The sequence below is a fragment of the Lissotriton helveticus genome, chromosome 3_1 (genome assembly GCF_964261635.1).
Source record: "Lissotriton helveticus chromosome 3_1, aLisHel1.1, whole genome shotgun sequence".
In the NCBI taxonomy this organism is placed as follows: domain Eukaryota; kingdom Metazoa; phylum Chordata; class Amphibia; order Caudata; family Salamandridae; genus Lissotriton; species Lissotriton helveticus.
The window spans coordinates 149685971-149703390 of NC_136061.1; the positions used below are offsets into that span (position 1 = coordinate 149685971).

Here is a 17420-nt window from a genome sequence, read left to right on the forward strand (position 1 = left end):
ACCTTTTTATACTCAATATGGTGTTATTGCTATTGTGTATTAGTCGATTCCATGTGTTGCTGACCTACTCAATGCACATAGATAATACGGTGATGGGAGGGTCCAAGGGGATGTTTACCGACCTAACACAGCTACAACCCCTAAATAAGTCAATGTAAAAAAACGTAGAGTAGCTATGGGTCACATAACAAGATTCAGTCTCTCTATACACCTGACAAAAAGAGAATGAGCCACATACTTACAAAATGTGTGTGAGACAGTTAAACACAAAGAAGGTTTTTTCAGTGTGTGAAAAAAATACCCATCAGTTGTCGATCGAGAACGCCCTTGTCATCATCTGGGTTCCTTCACACCAGAAAGGGTTTTATTGCTTTGGAAGCAGAGAGGTACCGATTAAAGTTTCTTTCCTCTTTCCTCTCCAATTTTATCCTCTTTGGCACTTTATTCCATTTTTTTTTCCACTCACTTTCTTTGCATTGCTTTAAAGTTGTCATCACACGCCTATGTTGCCTCTGTTTCACTGGGACACACTTATCATGCAATTCATACGAATAGGGTTGTAATACCTACCCTTCCTGGTGTGAAGGATCCCAGATGATGACAAGGGCGGTCTCAATCGACAACTGATGGGTATTTTTTTCATACACAGAAAATACCCTCTCTGTGTTTAACTGCCTCGCACACATTTTGTAAGTATGTGGCTCATCCTCTTTTTGTCAGGTGCATAGAGACTGAATCTTATGTGACCTACTCAATGCACCTACCACGCCTTTTATCGTTTATGGAATGTCCTCGTAGCACATTTTCTTGTCATATTTTCATGGATTTAGAAATTCATCAAAATTATTAGGACACAATTATGTTATTATTATCACGATCATTTTGACTATATCAATTGTCTACAATAGAACAATGGGTTATTCTTAGTATTGGATAAACTTGAACCAAAACATAGCTTAAAGCAATTGATAAGATCACAGTATACAAAGGACTCAAGCAATCCTCTGTTACTTCAAATAAAATCAAGCCTACCTTGACCAATACCATATTGGCTTTTCAGAGACTGGAAAACATCCTTTGCTTCAGAAAGTAGACTTTTAACCCCCGACATGGACCATCCTGGCTGAATCCCTGCAGAGCCAGAAATCAGAAATCTGAGCAAAAAGGACGTGATGAGTCTGACCTTTCAAATCACAGACAGCTGATGTATGTCCCATTATGGCTGCCGTATACATTGAGGTTAAAGAAAACAGAAAAGCCACACATGCATTGTTATTTATAGGTAAACAAAATGATCCCTACAAAATAGAACCATTTTTAATAGTTTCTCTGGAACTTGAGCTAGCTCAGCAGCAAGTATACATACAATGTGGCTCTAGCTCCAATAAAAGCTTAGAATTATAGGACCAGATGTGGGAAATGTTCTCCCAGATGTGGAAATATACTTTTGTCCATTTCAATTTCACAAATGGATTTACAAATGCGCAGAATGGAGTGACTGTGTCTGCTGGCCCAGGCACACAAATCTGTGCCGAGGTAAAATCTGGACTTGGGCCGTAGAGGTGGAAGGCGCATGGACAGGTGCATTCCTAATTAACAGATTACTCTACTGAGTCTGTGCACTCTTTCGTCATTCTTCGTCCAGGCACTGGTCACCCGCAGGTGAAGGCACAATGTACCCACTGAACCTTTGTTGTGATTTGCTGTACCCAGCCGCTTGGGGATGACTGCAATGGGTTTAATTCACCTCTAGGTGTTGCTGTGTCTGTGATTTTCTTTCTGCATCGGGGTGTGATCTGGTTTGTGATTTGTTTTGCTTTGCATCCAAATGCTGCTCGTGAATCTTGATGTGGGATCTGCTTTACTCTAACGCTGGGTGCTAAATCATGGATTGCATACACATCTACATGGGTGTGAGCTTTACATGGGCACATGTAACGTGCTGCTCTGATGCAACATGTGATTTGTCTTACCCTCCTGTATATGTTTGCTACTTGTGATTGCTCCATTCCCTCAGGGTATTATCTGTGTAATGTGCAGAATCGGGTTTACCTACTGTGGATTCTCTTTGTGTTACTAGTTTGCCAGTAACTAATCATCACCCTTACCTAGTCACTACAGAAAGACAGTGATCAATCTCACTTGATCTCCAACACCCTCTGCCTGACCTATTGTCACCACGCCCCCTCCACTATTCAACTTGTGCTCTTACTCATCTGTAACCTCACTCTCTCCCTGATACGTCTCTAATCCTCAACACCCAAGTAAACTCATGTTTTTTTATTTGAGCTCTTTAAATGACTTAGGAACAGGGTAGTTTGGGAGACAAAACCTGCACCCTCTGGAAGCATTTGCACAGGTGTGGGCGTGGTAAGGTTACAGCCTATAACCGTACTAATGCAGCATGGACTCTACGTGGACCTGAACAGCTTTTTAGTGTTGAAACCCGCCTTGATGAAGATGTGATAGCATTCATAGAGATACCCTGCCCAGAACCAAGGATGGCCTCAACAATTTCCCAACTATGAGGCAGGGGTATCACCATCATTTAAACAATGGTCGTGTTCAGTCCAAGGCTTTTTTGGCTCTCGACTTCTGACTGTGATAACTTTCCATATGATGTCGCCCTTCTTTACTATTTTCTCACGCCGTCCTACGTATTTCCTGACCACTACCATCCACCTGGGCTTTGCTGAGCGTTTTGTGACTTCATTGTGTCCATGGTTCTTGATCATCCATTTAGATCACACTCAGTGATTTTACTATATGGTTCAAACTTTCTGACCATAACAACGCTAAATCCATTATTTTCTCTCTGGATGCTCTCAAGTTTCATCACCACATCTTTCACTGGTAAAAGCCACTCATAATTCCTTTTTTCAATAGTGGATATATTCAAATACCTGTTAAAATGTTAGATTAAGACATTCCTCTTGAAGTCCTTACTTGACCTCAGGATGGATCCTGGACAACAACTAACTACAAATAGACCCTTTCTAGGTAATCTGATCGAAGGAACTCTGTTCATACATCTCAATCACTTCATTAAAACAAACAACATGCTGGGTAAAAGCCAAGTCAGGATCCATTCCCATCATGGGACAGAATTCTCAATCATCTGAGGACCCAAGTAGATGGGAAAGGGGTGACTGCTCTCATGCCAATAGCCTTCTCTGCTAGCTTTCTCACAATCTATCATCATACTCCTGTACCTTTTTAAGAGTAGAGGTATTCTGTTACTGTGGCAATTCTGCAGGGATGTGTTACTGCTTGATATAATGTAATTCCCACTTCAGAACCTTGTTCTACCACACTGAATCCTTCACTTCATGTGCTTTTTTAATGCTAATTATATCCAGATAATCCTCAAATAACACAGATTACATTCAGATCATTCTCAAATTGGATCCTCTATGCACCATCAAGTGAGGATTGCTTTGATCGCGTCACATTGCTCTCCATGACCACATGAGCAATAATCAGGAGACGCTCAGCAAAATGGAAAGTCAGACTTGTAGCTCTTTGTCCCACTCTTTTATCCTTTCTATGTGGAAAGTTAGGTATTCACTCCCTTCCAGTATCCTCGGGAAAAACTCTTGGAGTTATCTGGAATGCTGATACTGCTCTTGAATCTAAAAGCAACGTAATTGTCAAGAGTTCATTCGATTTTTCTAAAACTGCTCAGAAAAGTCATTCCTCTTCCTGGTTTCCCACATTGCGGGTAGGCCACCATACCACTGGGGCTCTTTAGTCTGGATTATACTAATGCTCCTTATAAATTATACCTGAATATCTTCAGCGCAGAGTGTAGTACCTCTGCACTGAATCCCTGAATCCCTGAAACCTTCACACCGTGCTGCATTACCCATCATGCACTACATGAATGGGACTTCTCATCCTCAGCATCAATTGCCCATCTGTAGCCTTTGCTTAAAAATCCTTCTCTACATGGAAATTCCATACAAACAAAGGTCTCAAATGAGTAGCTCAATTCTCCTGGTTAAAATACGAAATCGAGCACCCTTATATTTAACATCAAATAGTGGTTATTAACATGTTTTAACACCATACAGATACACGACAATCTTTTCTTTTGCAAACCACCGCATTACGGCCCTAACTATCCACTCCACAAATATCTTTGAATACTGAACGCCTACAAGGAGAAACAACCTTTACAATGCAGCCTTAAGCATGTGTGCCGTTTTCTAACAAGCAGAACAATGCTTGGCTTAACCACACATATGCCTAAACCATGCATATGCGTTTTTAAGGCAGTCGACGTTCCAGCTGTTGTTCTAGTGGGAAAAGGAACCGGAAGGAACACTGCAGGAAGGACCGGGACGCGGTGTGGTAAACTGGGCTGGGGTTGGGTTAGGGGTAGGTTTTAGGGGTCGGGCAGAGTTTTAAGGCTCAGGGCGGGGATGGGGCAGTTTTTAGGAAAAGGGGACTGTTTTTAGGGGTCACTTCGCAGGAGGGCCGGGGAAGTTTTTAGGATAGGGGCGAGTTTTAGGGCTCAGGGTGGAGAAAGGGCAGTTTTCAGGGGAGGAGGCAGTTTTTAGGGCTCGGGCGGGGGTGCAGGGGTTGGGGTAGTTATTTTGGGCTAGGGGGCCGGGTGTTAGGGCTCAGGGTAGGGGGTCGGGTAGTTAACAGGGCTGGGATGGGTATATTATAAAGCAGAAGGGTCGAATTTTAGGGCCCAGGGTCGATGGGGCTGGGGTGGGCTCTCAGACACATACGGCCAGCTCCCACACAGTTTTTGACTGCCCCTGCAACTAGTCTACATGCTTTGACTGACACTTCCCTCAACATCAATTACTTACTGTCATTTTTAATATGCCTGTTACTGGTGACATCAGCACATGCTTCCTCCCTTCTCTCCTTCTGCCTGCAGTTTCCATCTGTGAATCAAGCCCTAGGTGCAGGTGAACTGCACATGCACAATACACGTTGAATACACCCGCATCACTTTGATGAATCAGGCCAATGATGATGATTAAACCTCAGAATTAGCCTTCAGGGCACTGGATCCTGTTAAAAGACGTGTGTGAAGCATGTGAGCAATTAAATAGTCTAAACATGGGTGTCTGTGTGTGCATAGACTAACATAATATTACTTTTTGGTATGCAACCCTGTTGTATACTATGCTACTTCACTCTGTATCTGCATTACCATACGTCAATATAAAGTCCCAATGTTATGCAATATGGAATCCTTAATAAGAGGCCCTTTGCCTTTTCGTTTCCCTGTTTCCTCATAAATAAGTACCATTATCAATTTCTGTCTATACTGAGGGTTAAAGGTCAAACCAAGTCAGCAGTTAAGGCTATTATTATTCGTATAAATCTGCTAAAGTTGGATTGATTCAATTCTGAGACATTGTGTGCATATATGGTGGCCAGAGAACATTCATCTGAGAAATGTCACATTCAAAGGCTTTTTGTCTTCGGTTTGGCACCAAAGGCAAATCTTCTCCAGACAGCCGGCCAATATACTGCGGTTTAATGAAATATAATCACTTCTTCCCACTGCAAACAATGTCATTTATAGACGATGCAATGATCCCGGGTGCTCGGTTCTGCCGGCTCATGAGGAGGTTTAAATAACTGCTGTGTCCAGCCCAAGACAGAGGGGAAAAAAGCAGCACAAGATGATTAGCAAAACAGAAACAAAAAACACGAGCAGACACTTGAAATGGTCTTCCAGACACGCTATGTATCTGTGAAGCTTGCACTAAACGTGGGAGTGTTTTTTTTACTCTTGACTTTCATTATGAGCATGCGCCTTTCCAGACAGGCACACAGATCCATGTACACATAAACACATGTTTTTATTTATTTATAATATCGTATTCTTCTGTTCCTGATTTCACGAGTTAAAAAATGTGTTGCCATGTCCATCTTCACAGTTCTATTCAATTCTATTACAGTGCCCAGCTGTCTGTCCATCTGTTTATTTTAATTCATGAATATTGCTTCCATATAATCAACCAGTGTAAAGCGAGCTCTGCTTTGAAAGCGATACTAATAGCGCTGAAAGGATCCCCAAATCCGAAGGAATGCCTGAATGGGAACACACTCCGTTCAAATGCACTCCATTCTACCTTTGCCAGTATCCCACGAATGATGACAGCAGAGAATGAACTAATATGTTAAAGATGTAAAGGCCACTCCTGAGCCATGACTTTTGCATAACTATCTCTCTTACTGACGTGCACGGCAGCTCTCCAGAGACGGTCCTCCAGCCCCAGCTTCTTGTATATTTTAAGCCAGGTTTCTCCATTGTCGGTTCTGTGGGGCCGGATCCATGCCAGATTTTTAAGTTAACTACATTTATCTAAATGTGGATATGCTAAAACACTGCCATGGATCCGGCCCTCCGGGACGGCAAAATTGGAGAACCCTGCTTTAAGCAATAGTTTGCTAGGAATGGCACAAACGGTGTTAACTCACAGCTAAAAAGGTAACTAACACCCTAGTGAAGTATTGTAGAAACTCCTAGTACTGCTCTGAACTGAAAGAGTAACTGGTAATCTGGTTTCCATGGATGTCAATTAGAAGTCATCAGGGGTAAATGCTGCTACCCCTGACTTGCTCTTTAGTTCCCTTGGCACAGCCCTTACTTCCCCTAGTTTCAGAGGTAGTATGTTTAACCACCTACCATACTGCGTTTTCATAGCTGTTGCAGAAAAGGTTTTAAATAACTTGGAAGACACATCAAGCAGGGCCAAAAGTTTCCGGGCCAGCACAGCAGTTCTTGAAAACCCTAAAAAGTTAAGAAAAGCAAGTTTTTAAATATTTAGTCAAAGAAGGTTTACCTTGCAAATGCAATGACCAAAAATGCAGGCTACCTTCACTTAGCAACACATGTTATCTCATCGGATTTATAGCAGTGGTTGGAACTGAAAACATCTTTTAAAATACATGAACATTTTCTTGTGTTATTTTGTATATCTGAACATTCTCATGTTCTATTTTGTGTATCTGAACATTCTCTTGTGCTATTTTGCATATCTGAACATTCTGTTGTTTTATTTTGTGTATCCGAACATTCTCTTTGGTTATTTTGTATATCTGAACATTCTCATGTGCTATTTTGCATATCTGAACATTCTCTTGTTTTATTTTGTGTATCAGAACATTCTCTTCTGTTATTTTGTATATCTAAACATTCTCATGATTTATTTTGTGTATCCGAACATTCTCTTCTGTTATTTTGTATATCTGAACACTCTCTTGATTTATTTTGTGTATCAGAACATTCTCCTCTGTTATTTTGTAGAGGTGTGCTCTCAAACAACCATCAAGCTCACACTATTTTGCTGATCCTGAGCTTGGGTGGTTGACCATCAAGCTATCTTCAATGTTAAAACCACAGTGACGAAGTAACGGGCTACATTCAACAAACATCAGCTTACATTTCATGTTCTTCTGCTATTATTGTACAAAAAGCAGTGGTTCCAGAACGATATTTAATGAGGTTGATGTCGTACACAATAATTTATTTTGCATAACTAGGGAAATTAAACCATTCCCATCTACTGTGAATTTCCTTATAGTCAGTTACTTAGTTTCTGAAATCACAATGCCTTTAATGAAACCGTCAAAATACACCACACAACTTCATCACTGCCCTTTGTTTGATAGGCATTTTCCCTGTAAGAGAAAAGTATGAACTTTGTTTCTGCCATCAGTGGCCCATTGTGATTTGAGTATTGCAGGGAGCAGCTGCAAAATCTCTCATTCTACAGATAAAATGTTCTTCTCATGCAGCATTTAATGTTTTCTCTAATGTCCCAGCTTGTGACAAACATAAATTAACATTTTCTACAATTGAATGTATTAACAGTATTTTCTGCCCACAATGCAAAGTATGGCTGCCTTTCACACAAAAAAGCTAAGTTATGCGAATAAAAGACTAAACATCGTAAGATAAAAACACTTATATGAAGAAAGGCATAAAAACATGTTAAAACGTGTTATATATTTACAAAACAACCTTTAGAAAGCCAGCTCTTCCCAAAACAACGCAGTCCAGCTATGGTCGTTCGAGTAGTTAAACCCAAGAAAGGATGTGAATGGCTGCAAACCCTTGACTGGTTAATTGCAGAACGAGAGAAAGATTAGCACGGTTCTTCTCATGGACCAGTTTCGACCTAAGGAGCCCATTAGGATCGCGGACGGACTTGAGTCCGTCCGCGAACCTTGAGGAGGAGGGAACGTCCTCATGGGCTGCGGCGTTCCCTCCTCTGCAATTAGGATGTGACCGCCACCCTGGCGGTCACATCCTCTATTTTTAACATTGCGGCGGGTGCGGCTTCAAGTTGCACCCGCCGCAATGGTAAAAAAGCACGCATTGCATTTACATGCAGAAAGCTGCAGGCACCGCGCGGTGCCTGCCGCTGTCTGCATGTAAATGCAGGGGGGTACTCTACCCCCCCTTCACCCAGGGGGCCCGCAACGGGCCCCCGAAGTGCACATCCGTAAGCTTTTCCACGGCGGAGAACCCGCCGCGGAAAAGCATATCTGACACGCAATCCTAATATGGCTGGCGGTGTCTGAGAGACACCGCCACCATATAAGAGCTTTTCCGCCACGGTTGTAAGTCGACCGTGGCGGAAAAGCGGCGGACATAAACCAACACCCACCAGCCATCCTAATTTGGCGGTGGGTCTTTGGAGGCTCCGCGGCGGTTTTCCCGCATCCTCCGGGCCGGCGGTGGCTTCCGCCGGCCCGGAGCATGCGGGAAAACCGCGATCGTAATGTGCCCCTAAGTTCCCAGTTTTTTCTTGTATACAATCCTGGTTCTCTTTCTGGACCAGGTCCATCCTGAGGTCCCATTTTTTCTCATATACAATCCTGGTTCTCCTCTGGACCAGGTCCGACCTGAGGTCCCAGTTGTTTCTTATATACAATCCTGCTTCTCCTTCTGGACCAGGTCTGTCCTGAGGTCCCAGTTTTTTCTCATATACAATCCTGCTTCTCCTCTGGGCCAGGTCCTACCTGAGGTCCCAGTTTTTTATCATATAGAATCCTGGTTCTCCTTTGGACCAAGTCCGACTTAAGGTCCCAGTTTTTTCTCATATAGAATCCTGGTTCTCCTCTGGACCAGGTCCGACTTGAGGTCCCAGGTATTTCTCATATACAATCCTGATTCTCCTTCTCGACCAGTTCCGACCTGAGGTCCCAATTTTTTCTCATATACAATCCTGCTTCTCCTTCTGGGCCAGTTCCGACTTGAGGTCCCAGTTTTTTCTCATATATAATCCTGGTTCTCCTTCTGGACCAGGTCCGTCCTGAGGTCCCAGTTTTTTCTCGTATTCAATCCTGCTTCTCCTTCTGGACCAGTTCCGACTTGAGGTCCCAGTTTTTTCTCGTATACAATCCTGCTTCTCCTTCTGGACCAGTTCCGACTTGAGGTCCCAGTTTTTTCTCGTATACAATCCTGGTTCTCCTTCTGGACCAGTTCCGACCCGAGGTCCCAGTTTTTTCTCATATACAATCCTGGTTCTCCTTCTGGACAAGTTCCGACCTGAGGTCCCAGTTTTTTCTCATATACTATCCTGCTTCTCCTCTGGACCAGGTCCTACCTGAGGTACTAGATTTTTCTCATATACAATTCTGGTTCTCCTTCTGGACAAGTTCCGACCTGAGGTCCCAGTTTTTTCTCATATACAATCCTGGTTCTCCTTCTGGACCAGTTCCGACCTGAGGTCCCAGTTTTTTCTCATATACAATCCTGCTTCTCCTTCTGGGCCAGTTCCGACCTGAGGTCTCAGTTTTTTCTCATATACAATCCTGGTTCTCCTTCTGGACCAGGTCCGTCATGAGGTCCCGTTTTTTTCTCATATACAATCCTGCTTCTCCTCTGGACCAGGTCCGACCTGAGGTCCCAGTTGTTTCTTATATACAACCCTGGTTCTCCTTCTGGACCAGGTCTGTCCTGAGGTCCCAGTTTTTTCTCATATACAATCCTGCTTCTCCTTCTGAGCCAGTTCCGACCTTAGGTCCCAGTTTTTTCTCATATATAATCCTGGTTCTCCTTCTGGACCAGGTCCATCCTGAGGTCCCAGTTTTTTCTCGTATACAATCCTGCTTCTCCTCTGGACCAGTTTCGACCTGAGTGAGGTCCCAGTTTTTTCTCATATACAATCCTGGTTCTCCTCTGGACCAGTTTCGACCTGAGGTTCCAGTTTTTTCTCATACACAATCCTGGTTCTCCTCTGGACCAATTTCGACCTGAGGTCCCATTTTTTTCTCATATACAATCCTGGTTCTCCTTCTGGGCCAGTTCCGACCTGAGGTCCCAGTTTTTACTCATATATAATCCCGGTTCTCCTTCTGGGCCAGTTCTGACCTGAGGTCCCAGTTTTTTCTTATATACAATCCTGTTTGTTTGGCTGCATGCCTCGACTGGTCGCTTAAAAGGAAACATAAATGTTGGTCTGGGTAATCTAGCTGTTCTCTACGCATCAACTTGCTGGTTGTACTCAATCTTATGGAGTTGTATAGGTTGCAGTCCAGCATGAAATGTTTTAAATCCTCAGTGGCGCCACACAAGCATTTGCACAAGATTGCTGGATTTTTGCTATTACAAGGTATATTTTAACAGTAAACAACTTCCTCTCCCTGCAGCAAAGAGATTCCTTTCTCTTTGGTTAGAGGGTATGGTTAAGTATTGCTTCACACTACAGAAGGGTCGAACATCCCAATATGGTTTCTAAGGGATAGATTTTCCAGTGAGCCCGATTTCCTTTCTTTATCTTGGCTTGCGCATTGTTTGCTCACCATGGAGTCTATTTTCTTTTTCGAGACTGAATGTAGATTACTCGGGGCTTGAAGTAATACCAGGCTGAGTTTCTTCTTTTTGTTGACCCAGAGCATTGTAAAGGGGGACTTGAAATTCACTTTAAAATTTTCCTCCCAGGTCCAGTCGACCAGGTTGTTACAAGATGCTTTTAGTCTTTTTAGCCCATACTTTATAGGGGGCCATCTGACAGCAGCCTTCAGCAGAGGTTTTGCACACATAAAATTCCAAGATGGGAAAACATGATGGTAGATTGAGGACTGTTTTCCAAAATGTACTTTTGAAATGCCAAATGCAGCATTCAATCTTATCCAGGCCTCAAAGTTCTGCACAATAAAAGATTTGGCTTCCTACCTTTGCTTGAAAAAAACATGCAGTTGGAATAACGGTACCCATGTAGTCTAACCATCCTTATGATGGGGTTTGCTGGTGCCTCAGCTTATTCAAGAGTGGTCTGGATATATTGGTAGGCCAGTTGAGGTTTCTGTTGATTGCTGCCCATGTATTTAAAGAATTCCTTTCTTCCAATTTGGTAACAAAAATGCGAAATACAGATTTGTTCTTTCGGTTTGTCTTTAATGTCAAGATTTTGGGTTTTCCTGTATTCATTTTTAGTTAATTTACTTTACAGTATTTTTACATGGCTGCCAGTTGAGCCTGAAGACTCTTAGTGGTCGTGGGAATTAAGATTGAATGAGTGGTATCCAAAAGAGCCGGTATTTTCAAGATATTTATCACAGGGATATCATTTGTGGCCATGCGTTACCCTATTCCTGATGTAATTGTTTTAATAATCAGCCCGTTCTGATTTAGTTTAACTTGTGATGGTCAGTGTCCAGTAGTTGTATTAGAGACAAGAGGGCTGTGCCAATGCCCACAGATGTTATCATATCCCAAAGGCGATGTCTCGGCACCAGGTCAAAAGTCGAAAGGGAGTCAAAGAATGCTACAAAAAGAGGCATTTTGTGGCTGGGCTGAATTTGTGCACGATTTGTAGAAATGTAAATATCTGATAGTTGAAAATCCTTCTCTGAGTCCCCCTTGAATGGGAAAAAGGATGTTCTCTTTGGTGACCCATTTCTTTTAAAAAAACAAGGGAACCCAAATAAGTACCAAGGACCTTGGGCAATAGATTATTAAGGAAAACAATGGTCCTTAGAAAAAGGAATTTATCAGTACAATATAACATATAGACTCCAATAAGTACTATATCTCAGAGTTTTTCAGTGCCCAGCCGGGCCTGAATTTTAATTTCAAGTATAAAAAATATATACAACGACCACAGGGTCTGATTTAGGAGTTGATAGGGTACAAGCCTGCACCTATCCAAAGTACATTCGAACAACGTTCGAGGAAGGAAAGATAAGGGTAAACAAAGAGGAAGCAAAGAAGTTCAGGCAAAAAGAACATGGGAGCCAACTGTCCCTTGCATCATTAATATCATTCACAAGCAAATTAGGACAAACAATAACTGTAACAAAATTAACATAATAGACAGGTTACAGAATTGTCAAAAAGTGTCGACGGCGTTTCGATCCCCCGGCTCCTATTGAACTGGGATCATCATCAGGACTTTCTAATTTATTGCCTGTAAGAACTTTTGTCATAAGCCTGTTTAAAGTAAAAAAGTGGGAGGAAAGAAAGAAAATTCTTTTTACATATAACGCACTTAGTTCAGGACTTTTTCACATTCAGACAATATTTCTTGCTGTTCATGCCGAGGGCTACAAACAAGTGGGCGGACCAATCATGAAGGCGACCCGTGACGAGTGAGTAATGGCCTCATGCAGACACACTGTGTGACAACGAACAGCGGCGCAATCTTGTGAGTGTAAGTGAAGTGAAGGTGTCAGATTATATACTTGGAAGTGTTACCGCTTGTGCATACAGGCAGTGAAGCACTCGTGGCGAGTTCGTAATGGAGCTAGCGTATTTACCGTGTGAACATAATAGTCGAATGTTGGACATACCTTATGGCGCAAGGATTACTCTTTTGTACCGAGTTGGAGTGAACGTAGTGCGGATATATGATGATACAACGAATTCCGTTGCAACGCATGCCTTTACCACGCATGCGTTACAACGGAATTCGTTTAACACGGATAAACTTTTCCTCGAATAAATGCGTGGTGACGTCATACGTCGTTAAGAGAAAACGGCATTTTTTTCCGATTTCTCTTTAACGACGCTGACGCCGACGTGACTTATGGTGAGTTGTTTTATTTGAGGGGGAGACCCCCCCAAGCCCCCCTTTTTTTCTTTTTACCTTTACCACATATGCCTTTACTACAAACATCGTAGTAAAGGTATGCGTGGTAAAGGCATTAGTGGTAACCACGCATGCGTTGTACTGCATGCGTGGTTAAAGATTTCGGGGAAACGGCTTCGTTGTAAAGGCCGTTTCCCCGTAGTGCACATTGCCTAAGGATTAAAAGACGTGGGTCAGTACCGTGCTGAGCCGTTTGTGTAATGATAAACCAGTGGACTAAGGTGCCTAAAATTACCTCCGTTGAGACTCGGTAAGCATCAACCTTGCGGAGCACGAATTACTCCCTTGCAGCGAGTTGGAGGTACAATGCCTGGGGATTTAAGGAAGCAAATAAGTTTCGTGGTGGGCCGTTTAGGCGTGCCTGGTGGTGGTATAAATTGCATAAAAATTACCTCCGTATCTATTTGATGGACAAACTGGCATCAGTCTTTAAATTCCACCCATGCCGCAGATATAAATGATTTGGGTCTTGTGGGGGCAGAGTTACAATTTGCGCACTCTGTAAAAAAGCGAGGATTACTTGTTGTAATATATTAAGAAACGGTGCTGGCGAGGCGAGGGGAGCATGAGTGCGCTCTTACCTTTCAAATGCAGAGAATACTGCTTTGCTCTACAGTCGAGCAGATTCCTACTCAGCGTGCACAATGGCAGCGAGCCGACTTCTCAGCAATCCGGAAGTGGAGTTGCAGCCGGTGTGAGGTGTTTAAATAAATGAAGCCAGGCACATAAATCTATGGCGGCCATCTTGGAACGGTAAATTATGTGCTAGCGAAGTGTCTAAGTGCTCACCTTCATGCATGTTTCGTGACTTTTTTAGGAACAATATCAAAATTATTTACATTTACAATTATGTCATGTCATCTTACCTTTGAATAGCACAAGAGAAAAACGTACTGGATGGTATTAATTCGCACAACGGTTCTAAACTGTGAGCTCCAGTACTGTGAGCTTTGTGCAGTGGACCCTAGAAAAAGGAGATGGTAGTGACATTTTCAGCCCAAATAATAATTTTTTCCTTTCAATGATTCATTATTGCTGCCAGTATGACTCTGTGTCCGAAAGAAAGTTCAAAAGAACCAAGTCTATTTTTTCAGAGTAAGCCAGCCCAATCCTCAGTGCGATTAAGTCCATTCTGGATCGTGTCCAAGAGGATGATGCATTTGAGTTCCTCATGGTTGAGCAGTTGGCTCATGTTACCACCTCTCACCGGTAACTTCAATGACTTTAGTATGGTCCAGCGGAATTCGTCTTCCTTGTGTTTGGCGTCAGTGAAGTGTTCCACAAGTGGGGCATTAGGAGTTTGGCAGCGGATGCGGCTCCTGTGTTGGCAAATCCTTGTTTTTACCTTCTGTGAAGTTTGGCCAACATACATTTTGTTGCAGGGACATTGAATCAAATATATTACATTACAAGTGTTGCAATTAGACAAAGAAGAGCTAGTAAAAGTGATATTATTAAATACTCTTGTTTTTCCTTCAATGGCCATGTCACACACACTGCAATTACCACATTTCACATGCCCAACAACGGGGGGCATGCCCCAAATAGCTTCAAGTGTAGACGCTTGAGTGGGACTTGGTAGTGCTGCTCGCACTAAATGGTCCTTCAAATTCTTATTTTTCTTGAAGGCGAACAAGGGACGCTCAAGTTCAAGTATGCCTGCATTCACCACTGGCCAATGTTGGAGTACCATTTTCCTCATTTTGTTTGATACAGGGGAGAAAGTGGTCACACAGGCTAGTCTGTCCTGAGGTGTCTTGTGTGTCGGTGTAAGTAATGTTTCTCTGGGTCTGTACCATGCTCTCTTTAGGGCATTTTTGACAATTCTCTTTGGGTAGCCCCTGTTTTTGAGTTTATCAGCTAGAATGGCACTTTCTTTGAAATAGTCCTGCCTACAGGAGCAATTTCTCCTAATTCGCAGGAACTGGGAGAATGGGAGGGAGTCACGCAATGCTCTAGGATGATGGCTGGAATAGTCCAGTAGGGTATTGCGCTCTGTTGTTTTTCTGAAAAGTCGGGTCAAAAGGACTCCTTCCTGGTGAAAATAGTGAGATCTAGGAAATCAATAGCCAATTTGTCAGATGTTAGGGTAAAATGGAGGCCGCAACAATTATTGTCCATCCAATGTAGGAAGTGGCGCAGATCACTGACTTCGCATCTCCAAATCATGAAGATGTCGTCAATGTATCTGCGCCACAAGCCTATCCCTGGGTAGAATGGGTTCGATGATGTTAATATTACCTCGGTCTCAATCTCATTCATGAATAATACCGCCAGATTTGGAGCAAAAATTGCTCCCATGCTTGTCCCCTTTATCTGCTGATAGAACACGCCATTAAATGTAAAGAAGTTCCTTGTCAGACAGATTTCGAGAAGTTGTAAAATGAACTCCGTTGGTATTGTGTGTGGGCGTGGTCGTGTATCCAGAGTCTTCTGAATCACCTTCAGGGCTAGGACCTGAGGAATGTTTGTGTAAAGGGACTCGACGTCCATGGTACATAGGGTGTCTGTCACTGGGTCGAATGGTAGATTTTCAACCAATGAAATCATGGACATAGAGTCTCTCACATAACAGGGTGTGGAGGGGACAAAACCTTTTATGAAATAATCAATAAAGGACCCAAGAGGCTCAAGAATTGAACCGCAAGCTGAAACAATGGGGCGGCCTGGTGGTGACGTTACACTTTTGTGGACTTTCGGTAAAGTATATATTACTGGTGTCCTAGGGCTTTTGATATTCAAATAATTAAACTCTTTCTTAGATAAGAAGCCCTCTGCCACTGCGTCTGTAGTGATTTTCTTTATAAGTTCCTGTATCTCTTTTGTAGGGTTAGTCGCTAGCCTTTGGTAATGTTCCCTGTTATCTAGCTGTCTCTGTATTTCTTGGGTGTAGGAGTCAAGGTTTTGGAGAACAATTCCCCCACCCTTGTCGGCACTCTTGATGACCAATGAAGTATTCATTTTCAATGTGGAAATAGCCTGTTTTTCCTTCAGTGTGATATTATATGGGGTAAACCTGTGCTTGCCCTGCAAAATGGCGAGATCTTTTAATACCAATTTCTCAAAGGTGATTATTTCCGCAGGGATCATGCTAGATGAAGGCAAAAAAGTGGACGGTGGTCGGAAAGGAGTCAGAGCCTTACTCTCTTCGCCAGGATGCAGTTGGAAAAAGGCCTTAAGTCGAACTCGTCTAAAGAACCTCATCAGTTCTGTGTGGAGCTCTAAAAAATTTGGTGGGGTTGTGGGCACAAAAGTGAGACCTTTCTTGAGGAGGGAAAATTCATCCTCCTTGAGTGAATAGTTAGAAATGTTGAAAATTGGAATGGTTTCTATGCGAGAAGGTGGCGAGTTTACCACTGATAATAATTGTTCCTCGTCCGCCGCTCTCCCGGTGGATTGACCCATCTCTGGGTTTTCTTGACCTTCCCTCTCTGAGGGGTGCCTTGTTGGCCCCTCTGTAAAAAAGCACTCGTCCCAGTGTTCTGATGTGCACCACCTCGTCTGGAGGTGCTGCTACCCTCGCCTGCGTCTGAGTTATCAGACGATTCAGCCGAGGTGTCCGAGAAGCCTACTATGTTCCTGCGTCTGTTGAATCTGCCCCAAGGTCTATATTGCTGAGGGTTGGTGTATACCCGATTTGTATAAAAATCCTTTTGTAGGTACGGATATGTTGCCTCAATATTGTATGTTTTTATGTCTTTTTTTACTTTATTTGATTTTTTATTTTGTTCTATTCTATGAAACTCAGCGATGGTTTTATCTACCTGTTCAAGGAGTTTCTTACTGTCCTCAGTGATATCTGAGTCCTGAATTTGTTTTAGGATATCTGAGATTTCTACTTCGAGGGATTTAAGGGTCTCAACAGCAATATCTATCCCTAGTGCTAGCCAATGAGTGAGCAAGTTGTTCCTATGTAGCTGAAATTGCTTATGTATTTAGGATTGTCTGTGAAAATCCCGGGTATGTTACGGACTTGTAACCCTAGTGGAATTACGTCGGCCTTTAGGTAATCTGTTAACATTAATATCATCAATTGTAGGCGCACCTGTTTCTTTCTGAGTTTTTCTAACTGATCGGGTAGTGCGGCATTCTCCTGACTTGGGACTTCTGAGTTATCAGACAGTAGAGATGGGCCCGAGCAGAGTTGTTTTAAATATTCGTCTGTGTAGAGTGGAGCATGACTTGACATAGTGCGATATTTTGGAGGGGATAGAAAGTTTAAGCAAGGAGTTTAGGTATAGGGAGGGGATGTGGGTGCTATATAACTCTGAGATATAGTACTTATTGGAGTCTATATGTTATATTGTACTGATAAATTCCTTTTTCTAAGGACCATTGTTTTCC

The 17420-nt window shown here is 42.7% G+C and overlaps 1 protein-coding gene across 1 annotated transcript in view; it reads right to left on the reverse strand.

Moving 5' to 3' along the window:
• Positions 1-17420, reverse strand: part of LOC144822741 (uncharacterized) — a 2085503-nt gene that overhangs the window by 1453595 nt on the left and 614488 nt on the right. The window contains exons 45-46 of the mRNA XM_078680596.1: positions 6662-6766; positions 1033-1131 (exon numbers count right to left, since the gene is read on the reverse strand). Of these exons, the coding sequence (XP_078536722.1) occupies positions 1033-1131; positions 6662-6766 (204 nt within the window). The remainder of the gene's footprint in view (positions 1-1032; positions 1132-6661; positions 6767-17420) is intronic.